We start from the raw sequence: 14,359 nt of genomic DNA, 5'->3' as shown, positions 1-14,359 counted from the left end.
GAAAAAGCCTCTGAATGTTTCTTTTCTTGTCTCAGGACAATCAGATCCGATGAGACGATTAACAGACGTCAAATCTGTCATTCATAACCAAACAATAACAAAGAAAAGCATTTATTTCAAATTCCATTCAACCCGAGTCTGCACCTAAAAGCTGCTACTTGTCAGACGAAATGGCACCCTGTCATCCAAGTTTAATGTCCGATATCATGCTTTTTGGATGCTTGGGTTTTTTGTTTGGATTTGGGATATGGAGGAAAGAAACACCTTTGAATATGAATTCACGCACTTATCTCCTGAAGTGTCTGTCTCTTAAAACGCCATCCAGCAGAGGGATGGCCAACGCCACCATTTATTTAAGCACATTAAAGCTCTCGCACCAAGAGCCCTGAGGTGTTGTTGAGCTGAGAGCCTCAGGTGATCGGCACACTCCCCCCTCAAAGTATTTTCTAAATGCAGCAGGTCGCCTTTTGTTTTCTCACCTCCACACAGATACTGTATGCATGTGTGCATGCATGCATGAATGAATATACACACAGCATCACACCTTTGTTAAAAGCATTTGAAAAGGGGATGAAATTACTCTCACCTTTGACTCCGACACCATTTTAGTGTCTTCACACTGTTTCACCTTATATATTAACTTTATTTAGCTCTTTTTAATGGAAGGTCTGCCTTTTCACTCCCCAGCATGCATTTTTAAATGTTTCTCTCCATGGTCTCAAAGGTGTTGGCTTCTCAAAAAGAGAAATGTGCAATGCCTTCTTTAGGTTATTGAATTCAAACACATTAAAACATGTATGTGTTGTCCTGTGCGTGGGTTTTGGGGGTTGAGAGTGAGAGAGGCGGATAATAGAAAGACTAGAACTAAAGACTAAAAAGTGCAGCAACTGTTCCTCTATGTTACTTATAAAGTTCTATTTTAAATTATATGTCCGTTAATTCCTCAGTTGTCCCCTTACCTCAGTAGAACTTGTCAATGTTAAACTATGCGTGTTGCATTCGTGGCCAGTTTATTAGGTACACCCCTTCAACTGCTTGTAAACACAATACATCTAGAAAATGAGCTGCTGAAGTTTGAAGTTCAGAGTTTCTCTCATAGAATAACTATTTTCTTTTTACAATTAAAATATAAAGAATATCCATCTACTATAAGAACACAACACATCAAACCTAGAAGTAGATTATCTATACCAGCACAAGAACACACTGGATGCCACTTTATTACTGATCGATAATCCTCTGCATTTTTTCCATAGTGAAATGTTCATATTGTAAAAATATTATGAATATTTTGATAATAACATGTTACAAATATTTCTATCTTACTTTATTCCTTGTACCAGTTAGTTGTGAATGCCAAGTCAGTATTTTCAACAACAGTGTGATTAAAGTCAGAGAGTTATTATTATCATTATTATTATTATTATTATTATTATCATTATCATGATTATCATTATTATTGCAATAATATACATCTGCTGAAAGTGCATATGTTCTAACTCTTTGGATTCATCACCTGTTTACTATTTTGCTGCTTAAACAAGCTCACTTTCATAAATCACTTCAACATATAAACATATCTGACAACATGTTAACATATTAACATATTTCACACGTTTTAAATGTACTATGTTTTGAAAAATGTCAGTCTCCTGCACTTCTCCAAACTGAGGTGGCGCTATAACTACGGTATTGTGTTCTCTTTAAGGACCAGAACCTTCTTCTCTGGTTTCCTTGGCATGTACTGGAAACACATAGGCAGGAACTTTGACCACTGCTAGTTAGCAGTCAGCTAGTAGTTTTTTTCTGTATTATTTTCCACATTTCTGTGCGTGTATTTTTTTTTATATGCAGAGAGATGTGGTTTATTTATTTACTCAGCTGGCTGTCGTTGGTGGTCCAAATATGTTTCGTCACTCTAGCAATAGGTAAGTGCCAGCTCATAGTGTTCACCAGTGCTCTCGTACCAGCTAACATATGCTAATGCTAGCGGATCAGACGAGCAGGTGAAGTTGCTTCGGTAAACGGTTTATGAGACTCTGTTTAAGAAAGAGACAGCGACATTACCACCGGCTATTGGGTCATTGTTTACACTGTTATTAATGATACATGTAAAACGATGCAGCCATTGAACTGAAACGCTTGTAGCTGCTAGCTGAGCTAGCTAGCTAGCTCTTCACTGCAGGGAGACTAAGCAGTCTTTTATTTTTCAAACAAATGAAATATAAATATGTTTTACGTGCACTGTTGTCAGATTCTGAACGTTTGTATTTGATAATTGTTTATACATGACATGTAGGGTTGCAACTAACGAATATTGTCTTAATCGATTATTTTCTCAGTTAATTCAAGTAATCGTTTGGTCCATAAAAATGTCAGCATGTCAACAATGTCAACATGTTGATCAGTGTTTTTCAAATGATATGCTCAAATGTCTTTTTTTTGTTCCACAAACCAAAAATTATTCAGTTTTAATGATTTCTTTATTATATGTAGCAAAGAAACCAGAAAATATTTACATTTAAGAAGCTGAAAAATCTGAAAGCTTTTAATTCTTAAAAAAACTCGGATGTTTGCTAATTGCTGCTTAGCAATACTTTGTGTTGATTGACAAAAATGATACAGTGTGACATTAACAAATAGACAAAGACAAAAATAAGCAAAATAAAATAATACATATACAAATAAAATAAGTTAAAACATAAATAAGCAGATACAAGCAGGTCAGGGGTTCCATTGGGACATAGAGAAAATAAAATATGTATTCATGAAACGATTTTGAAATGGGTGGTCAAATCTACAATATTACAGAAGATATTGTCGTAAGGTATAATTCAAACTAAGGGTGTGAATCACAAGGTACCCCACCATATGATACTTGATACATGGTCCACGATGCCAGTTATATCACAATACAACAATTCTGTGATAATCAATATATTGCAAGACAATTGCATTTGTCAATATGAGATTTTCATAAAAATAGCTTGATTACAAAAATACTCCTTTTTGTGTTGTTTTGGTCTTTAGGAAACCAAAAACTACATTCAGTCATAGATGATATCCAGAATGAATGTACAAACGTTTTGCCATAGTTTACGGGTGTGTGTACACTTCTAAAACAGATAAGTCACCATCTCGGCATGGGAATAACAGAAAGAGCATCTTGAATCAATATCAGGGTTGAATTTCACAGAGAGGGAGACATAGCTGGTTAGCAATGGTGAATCATTTTACCTTTTAACCTTATTGACCAAAAAACATTTTTACTGTAGAGTCCAAACAAAGCCCGGATCATTCAGCTTTTTTTACGACCAGAGCTGTTAAAACAGGTTTTACGAACAGATGAGTCAGTTACAACACATACTGTAGCGTTGTCTCCCTCACTGTTGACACGTTACAGAGTAATTAATCTGATGTGCAAACAATATGTCATCATGTGGCCAAACTTGCACTCAAGACAGCAAGAAGGCATAAAACCTTGAAATCTTGCTGATGGGGTATTTGTTTATTTGTTTACATTGAGTCATAAGGTAGGGTTTATTGACAGAATGTGTTAAATTAATTGAGTCAATTTATCTCTTGCTCCATCTTAATCTAATTTCACTATACCAGTGTCTGAAGAAGAAGAGGATGAGGAAGGAGGAGAGCAAATCATTGAAGTTTGAGACCCACTGCTCTACATAAACAACAGATAAATAGCCGCTCAATCAAACGTGCATGAAGTATCGAGTTTTTTTCTACGTTTTCTGAATTCAGCTTCTTAAATGCAAACATTTTCTGGATTCCTTGCTCCTTATTGAGGAGGTCGTCATTTAGACGTTTGGGAAACACCAGTTGACATGGTCTCCATTTTCTGACATTTTATGGATCAAACAACAGAAATGTTGAATGATAATCTATATATTATTCTGCAAGGAAAATAATCATTAATTGCAGAGCGGATGCTTTTTTCTTTTTTGAACTTCCTGATGAAACTTGGCGTAGAGCCTGTCTGTCCACGTAGCAGTCAGGTGTGGCTCCTGACTGTCAAAGCTGCTAATGCACATAGTCCACTTTCACTCTACACAAACTTGTTAGCTCTGTCTGTTTTCTTCAGCTGTTTATTCTCAGCTTTGACGTTGCCAGAGGCAGAAATTACGTTTGTTGTTAGATGAGTTAAATGTTCACTGTTTGCCAGCTGATTCATGCTCTAAGTACAAAACACATTAACAGGGAAACCATTAAATGTTGAAAGTTAAAATTAACATATGTGTTTATCTGTGCTTAAAAAGCATTTACTAATGCTATAACATAGGTCAGTTATGGTCCTTTAAGAACAAAGTTTAAGCTGCCGTGTTGTGAGAAATGCCATTGGTATTGATTTGTTTTTTATTATTAATGTATTTTTATAATAACTATAAGGAACATTTCTTATGGACTTTGCACTTAAGTAACATCTATATAAGGGCTGCAAAGCATCTGTGTAATCAGCTTGTTATCATTTATAACTGACAATAAAATATCATCACTAACAGAAAGAAACCTGCTCATTTATGTCACTTAAAATGCATTACATACATTAAGAGATAATGGAAGTTATTATAAATGTAAAATTGTTCAGTATGAGGTGAAAGTAAATGTATTATCCTTGTGCGTTCAGACTCAGGCAAATATGGATTTTTGTCTCATCTCCACTTTTCTCTCAGCAGAAAGAACAGATTGAAGTTGGATAATTAAGCACAAAGACTTCCATGAGCCTTTGCTCTTGTTTTGATCAATAGTGTTTTCCAATTGACCATCAAGGAAGGCAAACTATTATAATGCTTCAGTGTATGATTTTCTCAGTGGTACTAAAACTGTCGATAAACTCAAAACATATGAAATCTATCAACTAAACTATAATCATTAATTTTGGAATGTTAAATGATAGTTGAATTCCAGCATGAGATGTGAATTGGGTGAATACTGTACATCTACCAGCCTCAGTTAATATATACTTAGTACTAAGCATGTTTAACCTGTGTTTTGTGTGTGTCCAAGCCACAATGATAAAGCTGTTGATCTCTGTTTCCTGCTCATCCCCTGTCCTTACCCAGCTGCTGGCCTGTACTATTTGGCAGAACTAATAGAAGAATACACAGTAGCCACCAGCCGTATAATAAAATATATGATACTGGTGAGTAAGGAACACAGTTTTGTAAGAAATGTCATTTAAGGCAACAACCAACTGTCGTCGAGTCAAACTGCTGTTTCACCCTTTATGTGACTGTGTCCAGTTCTCGACAGGAGTCCTGGCAGGTCTCTATGTCTTTGAAGGCTTCCCAGTGTTGATGGTGGGGGTTGGCCTTTTCACCAACCTTGTGTACTTCGGCCTCTTGCGGACCTTCCCGTACATACTGCTGAGCTCCCCCAACTTCATCCTCTCCTGTGGTCAGTATGACTGACACTGACTTCTGCTTTTGAAGTCTTTGTTTTTCCAAAAAACAAAAAAAAAAGCAGCTACAATTAGCATCAGCTCAAAATGAACAGTAGAGATGCATAGTGGGCAGTTGTCCCTCACATTTGAATCAAAATGTGTCTGAGAAAGAGATGTTTAAGTAGTTATTAGAATTGACTTTGATTAAAACACATTGTACAGTACTTGTATTATATTTTTCTTATCCTGTTTTTACTTTTGTTTTTCTGCAGTGTTAGTGGTGGTGAACCATTATATGGCCTTTCAGTACTTTGCACAAGAGTATTATCCATTCTCAGAGGTAAGTGTCTCTGGAGAGGGTGGCGTACTTAAAATAATACATCTCAGATTTATGATACTGGTATACAAATTTTGTATACCAGTGTTTCGTTACATTCATCTGGCAGTTTTCTGTTATTAATATCATTGTGCTACTGATTGTTACTCATAATTTGCACAAGTGACCACCAAAAACGGCAAAATGAAGATCGAATAATCAGTAATGATTATTTGGCGATAAGTGCCTGTTTTGTATGGGGTTTCTGCAGTATTTGTAGAAATGTAATACTGTAGGTATAATATCTGTCACATTTCTAACAATAGCTCTTGCTTTTCTTATCTAAACTACTTCACAGTTTGTGCCGCACACACTGGTGCCCTTAGTGAGTCATCCTGTTACAAAGTGAACCATTTCCATTTTTTTTTTTTTAGAGATTTATTTTATTTTGTATGGCACTGTTTTTTTCTGATATTTGAAGGTTGCCATATTTATAACTGATATTGGATAAACTGCCAGCAGATCTGTGTGTGCTTTCCGTCTGAACAACAATTCCATCGTTGTTACATAAGGACAGGTGTAACTCCCAATGTCTCAGACAGAAGTGAAAGAGGATTAAACTGAACAACTGGGACATGTTTGCTTCCAGGCAAGCTCTCAAGAAGGAAACGGAAGCGTCTCAAGTATCTCATTAACTCGGAAAAACAGAGCCGTTCCTCAACTGAATGCAATACACTTCCGTACTGGACTTTGTGTGTGTGTGTCTGTTTGGTTGTGCTGTGTGAGAGGGAGCAGAAGTGTCTCTTTTTCAGACATCTGTCAAGTGAACCGTTCGACAGTTATACAATTAACAGTCAGATGAACAGACAGATGTTCCTTGCATTGAAAGATAGATTGATTTGAATGAATATGGGTTGTTGCATCCTCATGGACACCAGCAGAACAGCATCACTGCTGATACAGATAGTGGAGGAAACGCTGCGTACAGTATTTGGATGAATCAGTTCAGCAACGAGCTGTTTTTGTATGAATCGTTAAAGCGCGTCGCTCTGTTTTCCCTCGGTGAAAATCATTTTGCACTTATCTCATTTTAAACCTCAGGTGCTGGCCTACTTCACCGTCTGCCTGTGGGTGATCCCCTTCGCGTTCTTTGTGTCATTGTCAGCTGGTGAAAATGTGCTGCCGTCCACCATACAACAAGGAGGTGAGGGTTTAAAGGACACGCATTTTAATGCCTCTGCAGGTGACAGGAAAAATGCTTTCAGATTGTCTGTCCCGCGACCGTGAGCACAACATTTCGACTATTATTTTGAGAGAATGGGCTCTGCCTGCCTTCATCATCATGTCACATTATTTATTTATCACCTGTGTGTCTGTGAGGATTTGATACTATTCCTACATGACGACATACAAATATTGACTTTCATATGAGAACTGAAAGATATAAATTGTGTCCCAACATTTACTCAAGATTGATTTCTATTGATCACAACAGAAAACCAAAGAAAGCAGGAAATATTTACATTTAGGAAAATCGCAGACCGCCTTTTATTTCATTAAAAAAGACAATGATACAATAAAAGCTTAAACTGATTAATCAATGATCAAAAAAGATTAGTAATTAAATAATAAGTTATTAATCAATGAGTTGTTGCAGCCCTAACGCTCAAAAATAGAGCAACTAATTGCGTTGTGTGTGGATGGTATAATTACTAATAGTTTCCTCTTTTGTTTTTCCTTTTTAGACGACGTGGTGTCTAATTACTTCACCAAGGGGAAAAGGGGGAAGAGGTCAGGGATCCTGCTCGTCTTCTCTTTCCTCAAGGAAGCAGTGCTGCCGAGTCGGCAGAAAATGTACTGAGGAGCTCAGGCTCGGGGTGAAGGGTTGGCGTTGGAGGTGCGTGCGTTTGTCTGAGTGTGTGTGTGAAGGAGAGTAAGAGGAAGCAGGAAAGACTGTGGACTCAAACGAAGCGGAGGCCAAAAAGGCAGCAGGAGAACGGACCAATGAGCAGAACTGTTTCCTGCTGGATGAGTTTACACAGGCCACACTCGTCTGTCGGTTTCTATCTGTACTGACTGCCAACAACAACTACTATAGAGACGTTGCTGAGGTGGATCGTGTCTGTAGCGCAATGCTTTCTCGTTGCGACTCCATGTTTTTAAGCTTTAGTATTAAAATATGTACGTGCAGGGTTTGAAATAACAGCCACCGATAACCTGTATCTGTCGACTCGGGATAAATAATTATGAGTTTTCTTCTCGACCCATCGTCATCCTGCTGTGATTTCTGTCTTGTATGTGTCGGTACACAAAAGTAGCATATACAACTGTTAAGAACGGATCTTTTTTTAATGTAAAAGGTGGGACAGAGAAGAATAAGAGGCCGCTCACGAAGATATTTCGACGGCGACGTGTTTGTGACGCACACCAAGGTGAAAGTATCTCAACTTTTTGGACCGTAGCAAGGATTTTCAACGGGCCTTCTCATTCTCAGGCCAAAGGCGTAGATCTGAGAGTTTTTTTGTTGAACCTCCATCATCCACGAAGCCTGGGAATCGGTTGGAAAAGGATGTGATGTGCCAGACGTTTTTCTTTCTTTCTTTTTCTCCCTCCACACACATTGAACAGTAAAGCTGGGTGAGGGAAGAGCAGCACTGGTCATCAATTTTTTTTTGTTTTCTTTACATAGTTGGATGCATTCAGTGAAGCAACTTCAGTCAACTCAGCAGCTCCCAGGTTTTGGTTTTGCTTTGTAATTACAGAACCCCACTAGTGACTTGGTTCTCACTTCTTCTATGTAGTTTTCAAACATTTTCAGATGCTGCATGTGAACTGCCACTAAGACAAGTTAATGGTACATTACTGACTTAACGCTTAAGTCTGTGCTTTGAGGTATAATATTATTGATCCACGTGCAGGAACATTCAACAGTTTATTGCTGAAGTACCTAAGGTTACTTAAAATGGCCGAGTCTGGTTATGTTGTGGGGGGATCTTACTTTTAAGCCTTAATTTTGGCTCACCAGTGGATCATGGCCATGGATATGATGCACAGTCATGACTGACCAGAGCGGTTACCTGCAACCTTCCTCCCTTTTTGTGGACTATTTTTTAACAAGTCAATAAATGCGACAAACTGATTTTTTTTTTTTCTTTTTTGTACATTCATCATCAAAGATGGATGAATACACGTCTGAAGATCAAACCGGAAACTTCCCGGGTGTTGGGGACAAAAGCTGTGAAACATGGCTGTGACGAAAGTCTTAAAGAGGCAAAAGTTCTTTCTAACAATTTCAGAGTGAGAATCATTGTAGGTTGTTATATACACACGCAGTTGTTAATAAAATAAAAAATGTTTATTTGAAATAAGATGAAGCTGTAATTGTGATTTTTGTTCCCAGTTTGGTGTTTAAGAGGCATAAACTGACGTTTCTAATCACATCAGGTTCATTTAGCAAAACTGTGCACTATGTTTATTTCATCTGTCCCTCAACGTAATGTGTGTGAGCACCAGACTGTCTTAACTGGATGGCCTTGTGTCAACCAAGTCCCATGTGTCGTGTCATGAGCACATGTTCTTTGTTATTATGTATTTATATACATATGTATTTGGAGGTTTTTAACCAGATTTGTAGGCAGAATGGTGGTTAAAATGTTTATTTCTGTGTAAAATGTGTTTATATATTGTTGGGAGGGGGTGAAGCCAAGAAAAGGATGCAGCTTTTGATCCTTCAGGCTAGTGTTTCCCAGTCTTTCTATATGGGGCACCACTTCTTAAAAATGTCAAACAATATTGACCCAAATCACAACATGCCTTGGGAAGAGCGCAAATTTGTGCCTAATATAGAAACTAACTTAAAGCTATATCTCTAACACCTTATATCATTTTGAAAAAGGTAAACCAATCATAGTAAAGCTACATTTAATGCATGTTATAAATCTTAACTAAAAGTTTAAAAAACATTTGTTTGGAGACTCCAAAAAAATCTCATGCGACCCTTCTGTGGGTCCCAACCCAGTCTTTGGGAATCTCTGTTTCATGAGGTCTTGGCTCTGATTTTAGAAAGCGTAACATCTGCTTTAACTGTTGGTTTTTGTAAGTATTTACCTTGGGACGTTGGTTCAAATTAAACATCCGAAAAAGTATTTTCCCCGTCTACGCCTGTGTTTTTGACCACCAGGAAACTTTGACTGAACCGTGCGACACCTGGATCCTGACTCGGTTCTCTGGGGGATCAGTGAACATGCAGTGGAACATGTGTGACAGGTGACCCAGTTCTCATCTTCCTCTCAACCCTTGACTCGCGCTGCTTTCTCGGGTTTGTGGCATTTCGAATGTTGGCGTTCACACATTTGGATTAACGGAAAGAGTTGGAGTGGAGCTTACAGGCTTAACTAGCATTGTGTGAACCTATTTGACAATGATTTGAATGTAACGGACGTCTGTTACTTAGTAGTGTCCAGGCTCCAGCACTTCAGCCATGTGCATGGCCACCTCTGTCCAGGGGGAGGAGCTCCGCCCCTTGGGGCTTCCTTTGTGTTGGACCTCCTCGATGTTCTGTGGCTGGAAGTGCTGAGGCGAGAAGATCCTGGAGGGGAACGCTCTGGGGAACAACACCTTCTTAAGGACATCCAAAGGCAGGTCAGGGGCAGTGTGAGGGACCGTGTCCCACTTGGTGGTGTAGTGAGGCAGGCTGCTGCTGCTGTCTCTCCACACTGTCACACTGCCCCGGAGGTCCAGCTCTGAGAAGGCCGTCCTTCGTTGGCGGTCGACGATTTCAGGCTCTGCGGCTGCGGGCGACTTTGAGAAAGTGATCTCCTGTTGCACTTTTCGCTGGTTCTTCCTCAGGCCCTTGGTAGCTTTTCGATCAGAGCCGTCCTGATTAGATGAGAGGCACTGCATGTGGTACTGACTCACTGAGACTTTGGGGGAATAGTCCTTTAGGTGAGGAAAACCCTTCTTTTTGGCCCATTCTGCCATCTTCTCATCTATGAGTGTCTGAAATCACAGGGAGAAGAAGCAGACAAATGTTGAATTTGAGTACATTTGTATATGAAAATTTAAATGAAGTGATTTCCATATCATACAAACCCCTTTATTGCCATCATTCACTTTAGCAGTGGCGATGAGTTCTCTGTATAAAGCGTGAGCCAGCTTCCTCTCCTTCATTTCTTTCCTCTTTTCCACCTCCCACATGCAGGTCTTTAGATACCTGCACACAAATGTTACACAGCTTTAACCTCAAAGGAATAGATCAGGACTGATTAGACCCAGGAGTGAATCCTACTGATTAAAAACATCCCCACTGGTCAAAAATTCGAATAAAACTTGGGAATATACAGTATGTGTGAAGAAACCTGAACTGTCACTTTAGAGCCACTTTAGAGTATCTTGCTTGTTACCGTGCGACCTCTCTGTGGCACCAGATGCGGGCCAAATCCAGAGGTGTGTGTCCCATGCTGTCCTGAGACGTCACATCAGCACCGGCCTGCACGAGGGTCTGTGTGCAGTCCAGGAGGCCTTCAGAGGCAGCCACGTGCAGCGGCGTCTGCCCACAGTCTGTGGCACTGGTGATAGTCATTTAAAAAGAAGAGACACAACACAATTTGTTAAAAGTTATTTCATGTGTGTGTGTGTGTTTGTGTGTTTCTATGATGGCTGCTGAGGGATTGTTCAAAGTAAGACTCCTACATGTTGACATCAGCTCCATGCTCGAGCAGGCAGCGGAGACAGGCGGAGGTGTTGGGCGCGCTTCTCCAGGACATGACCATGTGAATGGGCCGACGACCCTGAGGATCGCTGCCGTTGATCTGCCCCTGCAGCGACGACACCGCCAGCCTCTGAAGAGCATCCAGCTGACCATAAAGACTGGACAGGTGCAGAGCTGACAGACCCTGCAGGACCACACACACACACACACACACACACACCTGATCTCAGTGGTGTTTTGTGTTGCAGTCAAACTGAACAAGAGGCACTATGCATTTTTTTTAAATTTAATATTTGGTTGAAAATTACGAATCAGCTTGTGATTGTTCGTCAGAAGGTAACTATTATTTGAGTGTTTTTGTTTGAAAAAGGTGCCTGATTTCAGTCTCTGGTTTCTTTAAGTGCGCAGTATGTAATTTAGTCTCTCAGTCAAAACAATAACAAAAGAGGAGAGAGTATCAGCAGCAGAAATGAGACACGCCACAAACGGCAATAAATGGTCACAATGCATTAGTGATAAATAGACCCAATAAAACAAAAACAAATAAAGCACAACACACTGGCTAACTGGTGGTTCTGAATCATGTTTCAAAGAAGGTCTAACCGGGTAGTTATAGCAGACATTTAAGTAGAATTAAAAGAAATTAGATTTCTAAAATGTTAGAAACCTTTTGGCTAATGTATGTACGCTACTCAACAACATATATAACAAAAACCTTGTTGTTGTTGTTGAAATGTTACATATAATGTATGTTTAATCGTCTATTTTAAAACCTTTATATTCTATTCTATATTTGATCATGTTTGAATAATGGCTGAATTCACCAAGTTACCTGACATGTACACTAAGGTAAAAAATAATAGCCAGGCTGAATATTAATCAGATTTTTTTTTATCTCGTTAAACAGGAACTCCTCCTGCTTTAATACCTGAACATTATGTGTATGCTGCACAGAGAGGTTCGTGTTTTCCACTGCGCTTCACTCTGAAAGAGCCTCTTACCTGTGAGTTCACACTGACGTCCAGCTTCTCCACATCAACAGCAGGGGGCGCATGTCTGTCCGGTAAATCAGTGCAGGGAAGTTTCCTGCGCGACAAAACCAGAAACTCTTTGAACACAGAAAGCATATTATTAAGCTACGTGTTCTGCTTGTGCTAATGTTTTTGTTGTTGTTGTTTTTTATAAAAACGTTATTTTATTTTCTGTCACAACTTTTGTGGGTGGTGGTGATTTCTTTTCTTCTAGTGGATGAATACATGACGGTTGAATACAAAGTCAAGTAAGACAAACTAGAGAGTTCCTAAGCAACTTAACTTGGCTAAAGTATATTCATGCGACAGCTTTATAGCTACATATACAATAGTTTTAATCAAAAAAGTCCAATTTACCTGGTTTTGCGTTTCCCACGTCCCATTTCCCTGGATTTGTTGACAGTTTCCATGGTTGCTATGGAAACGTGCAGTCAGAGGCGGAAGTAGATGCTTTACTGACGTAATAGTAGTAGTGATAATAGTCCACAAGTAAAAACAACAACAACCTGTAATGCTGTATTCTGCATTAATTGAACAGCACTTTTAATAAATAATAATAAATACAATTTAACACAAATTGTTAAAAATAGAGTGTATAAATACAACTAAATAGAAATGAAAAAATGTTAAATAAATACATGTATAATAAGAATAAGTAAGCATGGATAAAATATTGTTATTAATAATATTATTATGAGTATTATTAGAATTTAGAGAAGATAAAATAAAAAGTGAATGTATAAATAAATACATAAGGAATTGCAAGGAACATAAAATCGTACATAAGTATTTGTTTAATTTATTTTCACAATATTCAGAATATCACATAGTGGATATTTTACTAATACAATGATGCAATTTTAACAACATTGTAATTTGTATCCCTGTACAGTTGCATTATGGGAAATCACATTCACTCCTGTTCATTTATCTTTTTTATTTATCTATTTATTTATCTTTATCTAAGTTGTAAATAACAAAATAAAATATATTAACTATCTTAGGAAGCCAGTGTCGATGAGGTTTAACATGTTTACGAAAGTCCAGTTGCTTATTATGTACATGAGGGAAAATATTAAAATGAACTTGAACCTCTAAAAATGAGTAAAACCTGGAAATATTCAGGAACAGCTTGATGGAAGAATATTTGTACTTTGAATAAAAGTGAAAATAAAAGCCTGCTTCCTTATATGTATATATATATATATAAATGTTTACATACACATGTTCATGTGTAACAGTTTGTGACAGATACAGCGCCCTGTGCTCTGCCTCTGTGTTGTATTGATGTTGCATTAGCTTTGGCTGCTCCCACTTGGTCAGAGTGAAGCAGATCAATCACGTCAGAGCTGTGGATTCCCTCAGAGTGTTGTTGTGTGTTTTTTTGTTCCCAGCACACCCAGGACCTGCTGCTGCTGCTGCTGCCACACGTGAGGTCGATGTGAGGTAATCTTCTCTGTGTCTCTGTGGAGCTGCAGGGGCTGATGGTCTCATCGAGGATCAGGCCTCACTGGTCACAGCTATTGACCATTTTGCCCCCTGACTGAACTGAGTGTGATGGACTGTAAGTGAGAGAACACGTACTGTATATATATATATATTATGGCACGTTTCGTTTGTAGCCCGAACTTGGGGGCGTTCCTTGCAACTGAGCTGCCTCCATACAAACACTTGTACTTTTTTATTTGTTGTAGCAGATGCTAGGCGTACCTAATAAAGAGGCCTTTGATTGTCCAAACCAACAATGACTTCTGATGAAATGTCTGTTTCTAGCTTAGTTAAAATGAACATGTATCTATGAGATGCGAAGCATTTGTTTTAATATTGCTAAAAGGATGCGAATGCAATTTATAAAATCAAACCACAGTGGCTAAGTGGTCGAGCGAGTCGTCTTTCAACTGGAA

General features: G+C 38.6%; 2 protein-coding genes across 2 annotated transcripts; one reads left to right on the top strand and one right to left on the bottom strand.

Moving 5' to 3' along the window:
- Positions 1-1,735: 1,735 nt before the first annotated feature.
- Positions 1,736-7,901, top strand: tex261 (testis expressed 261). The gene is made up of 6 exons (XM_058626132.1): positions 1,736-1,928; positions 5,079-5,158; positions 5,259-5,412; positions 5,671-5,738; positions 6,816-6,918; positions 7,460-7,901. The coding sequence occupies exons 1-6, from the start codon at positions 1,859-1,861 to the stop codon at positions 7,573-7,575; spliced, it is 591 nt and encodes a 196-aa protein (XP_058482115.1). The 5' UTR covers positions 1,736-1,858; the 3' UTR covers positions 7,576-7,901.
- A 1,939-nt stretch (positions 7,902-9,840) lies between these two features.
- On the bottom strand, positions 9,841-12,856 carry ankrd53 (ankyrin repeat domain 53). Its single transcript, XM_058626131.1, has 6 exons — positions 12,813-12,856; positions 12,426-12,510; positions 11,406-11,608; positions 11,117-11,281; positions 10,806-10,926; positions 9,841-10,712 (listed from the first exon to the last, which is right to left on the bottom strand). The coding sequence occupies exons 1-6, from the start codon at positions 12,836-12,838 to the stop codon at positions 10,164-10,166; spliced, it is 1,149 nt and encodes a 382-aa protein (XP_058482114.1). The 5' UTR covers positions 12,839-12,856; the 3' UTR covers positions 9,841-10,163.
- Positions 12,857-14,359: the final 1,503 nt, after the last annotated feature.

Source organism: Solea solea, chromosome 3 (assembly GCF_958295425.1).
Source record: "Solea solea chromosome 3, fSolSol10.1, whole genome shotgun sequence".
Lineage (NCBI taxonomy): Eukaryota > Metazoa > Chordata > Actinopteri > Pleuronectiformes > Soleidae > Solea > Solea solea.
The sequence above is the reverse complement of the archived record's forward strand: the minus strand, read 5'-3'. Positions and strand labels throughout refer to the sequence as shown.